Source organism: Vigna radiata, chromosome 3, assembly GCF_000741045.1.
Source record: "Vigna radiata var. radiata cultivar VC1973A chromosome 3, Vradiata_ver6, whole genome shotgun sequence".
Lineage (NCBI taxonomy): Eukaryota > Viridiplantae > Streptophyta > Magnoliopsida > Fabales > Fabaceae > Vigna > Vigna radiata.
Genome location: NC_028353.1, coordinates 10,263,390 through 10,266,372, shown reverse-complemented (window position 1 = coordinate 10,266,372; position 2,983 = coordinate 10,263,390). Strand labels below are relative to the sequence as shown.

Sequence of the window (2,983 nt, the reverse complement as noted above, 5' to 3'; positions counted from 1 at the left end):
TATTAAGTCCAAAATTATTTAGTTTTGCGACATGGAGGACATGACTTACGATAAAAGCTGTTGGGTTATTCACACATTCATGAGCAGTGATAGTTTAAAATTGCAAAAGGACAAATTTCATCCATTTGACACTATCAAATATTAATGTTTTAATTATAATTATATTATTTTTTTAACTTAAAATTATATATATATTATTAAAAAGAGTGTCAAATGATTTTTTTTTAAAGGAGTGTCAAGCTAACCGTTTTTCATATGTGAACTCTGAAATCAGGGTAGCATTTGTATATGTTGAGGGACTATTGTCCATTATTTTCACTTTCCACAAAAAGAAAAACCCTGTTCCAGAATCATCTTCTTCCCTTTCCACTTGTCTAGAAACAACTTTTTTCTCGTGGGGAAAAAACTTACAAATAATTAAAACAAAATGGAGGAAATATTTTATAACTAAAAATTAGTGAACAATTAACAACATTCCTTGAATACTATCTTCATCACTATCAATCACAACAGCTACGATTTCCTGCTGAATAGAAGTGTGTGATGTTTTATATATTTTTAGTCATCTATAGTAATATAAAATATTATATACATAAAAAAGGGCACAACTTTCACTCCGTGTTATTTTTCTGACGAGCACACATTTCTTTCTAGTTTTTTCTTTCCCCTCTCTACAGTTTCTCTTGTATTTTTTCTTTCCCCTCTACGAGTCTCTAGCCTGGTTTCTAAGGTGAACATAAGTATTCTCGTAAAAGGTTATTAATTTTCTTAAAAAATGATAAGGTGAACATAAGTACATCCTGACAACCCTTACACGGTCCTAATGATTGATCCAATAGCACTAAACAAAGATATTCTGTAGTGGGACAATTTGCTCATCAACCCCAGATAATCCACTTCTAGGTTTATGATGAGTAAGGCCACGTTTGGATAAGTAGTTTCTACACGCACTTACAGAAATAAAAAGGAGAAAAAAAAGTAAATCCTTCTCATAAACTAAATTTCATTATCTTGTAAATTCAATCCAAAGAAGGCCAGAAGGAAGCAACTAACTGAGTTGGTGAAATGAGACATTACAGGGTTAAAAACCATCACGTATTACTCTATATACCATTCAACTTAGTACAAACCTCAAAAAAGAGCATGTTGTTTTACTTCCCCGATGACAATGCTTGCAAGTTGTAATAGAAGATACGATCAAAACATAAAACAACAAATATATAACAAACAAAGCAACATAATCCTACACACCTATTCGAATCCAGATAACCACAGAGACATAAGAAAATTACAAATTCACCAATTCAGTGACAAAAATAAACATATTAGTACTTTCCAAGCCTATCCGCTACCCACAACGCAAAATTCGTAATTAACACAGAACTACGCCGAATATCTGAATGAAAACGAAAGAAACCCGTTGCTATCATCAGACGAAATCAGCTTTATTTCACTTCAAATATAAAAAGCCGCAAGAACATTAGCAAATCACGACAAACAGCAAGTAAAACATCACCGATGCATTCATCAATCCAACACCCAGTCAAACTATATACATAGAGATGTAATAGTTATATATATCTATTATATATACTGGAATAGCATTAGAGCGAGTCCAAACGGAGATAGCTTATGAATTTTGAAACCTTACGATAACACAAGCCAGTAGGAGTTGTTTGGTTCAGTAATCCACTCGATAATCGCTGTAATCGTCGCGCGCAATACTAGCAGCGACGTCGTTCTCGACCCTATCCGCGATTTTGTCTTCCTCGTATTTAAGCCCCTCCTCGAGAGCAAGCCCACCGAGAGCTCCAGCAACAGCGCCGACAGCGAGGCCAGCGCCTAGACCCATTTTGGAAGGCCTGGGCTTGGGATCGTAGGAGGTGGAATAATCAAGCGGAGCAGAAGGACCGCTGGGCCCAGCGTAACGGTCGATGAAGGGTCTCGGAGGAGGAGGAGGAAGAGCACCAGAATAGTAACCAGGGTAGTAAGAAGAACTATAAGAATCGGGGTAAGAGGGGTACGAGGGGTATGGAGATGGTGGTGGAGAAGGGGAATGGGAATGGGAATATCCCCTGTAGAAGACGAAATTAGGGTTATGGTTGGGGCTGGGATTGGGGGTGGGGTTAGGGTTAGGGTTGAGATAGTCGAGGGATTGGAATTGGGGGCGGCCAAGGAGGCCAAGCTTTAGGTGGATCTTGCCGTGGGGGCGGCCGGAGGGGCGGGAAAGGGGGAACTTGCGGAGGCGCGTGGAGTCCTGGAGGTCGTGAAGGTCCTTGAGAGGGAGGCGGAGAGTGGCGACGAGGGGTTTGAGGGTGTCAGAGGGTTTGGAGTGGAAGATCTCCAGGGTGAGGAAGGAGTCGTGGAGGGGGAGAGAGAGGGGTAGGGCGAAGCGCTCGTTCCAGACCGGGGAGGTGTTGCCGGAGTCGTCGGATTTGGTGGCCAGACGCCGCTCGGGGTCCACCCAGAAAACGACGTAGGGCTTCAGATCACCGTTCTTCCAGTTGACGTTCTTGAGGTGCTTCGCCGCCACGATGGTGAGGTCTAGATCCACTGATTTCGACGGTGGTGGACGCGATGACGCCATCTTTCTTTCTTCTCTGTGCGCTTCTCAATAGCTACAACTTTCAGTACTCGGAAAAGAACCAGAACATAATTTTTGTGAAATATGATATTGTTTATAGGATCGCGATAGGTCGACAACCAATTTTTGACAACAATTTGCCAACGCCATATGTCGGCATTCTATTGGCTCACTTTAATTTATTTTTTAATTAAAAAACTGATGTGAAAAAGGTGACTTTATGTTATTCCGAAAACACTCTCAATCATTTTAATTAAACTTTCTCCTTCAAAGCACGTATCTCTCTCCATTTTAGGTTTTGCTTAAATTTTAACTTAAATTTTAACAAAGTCAGTACACACAACACACTGGGGAGCTCCCTCTACCAGAGCCAGGGAGCAGCGTTAGACTTTTGGTACA

The 2,983-nt window shown here is 40.6% G+C and overlaps 1 protein-coding gene across 1 annotated transcript; it reads right to left on the bottom strand.

Moving 5' to 3' along the window:
- Positions 1-1,234: 1,234 nt before the first annotated feature.
- On the bottom strand, positions 1,235-2,665 carry LOC106757797 (actin cytoskeleton-regulatory complex protein pan-1). The gene has a single exon (XM_014640595.2). The coding sequence runs from the start codon at positions 2,585-2,587 to the stop codon at positions 1,682-1,684; it is 906 nt and encodes a 301-aa protein (XP_014496081.1). The 5' UTR covers positions 2,588-2,665; the 3' UTR covers positions 1,235-1,681.
- Between the last annotated feature and the right edge of the window lie 318 nt (positions 2,666-2,983).

Coding starts and splice junctions, on each gene's coding strand:
- LOC106757797 (XM_014640595.2), bottom strand. CDS start 2,587: ATGGCGTCATCGCGTCCACCACCGTCGAAATCAGTGGATCTAGACCTC.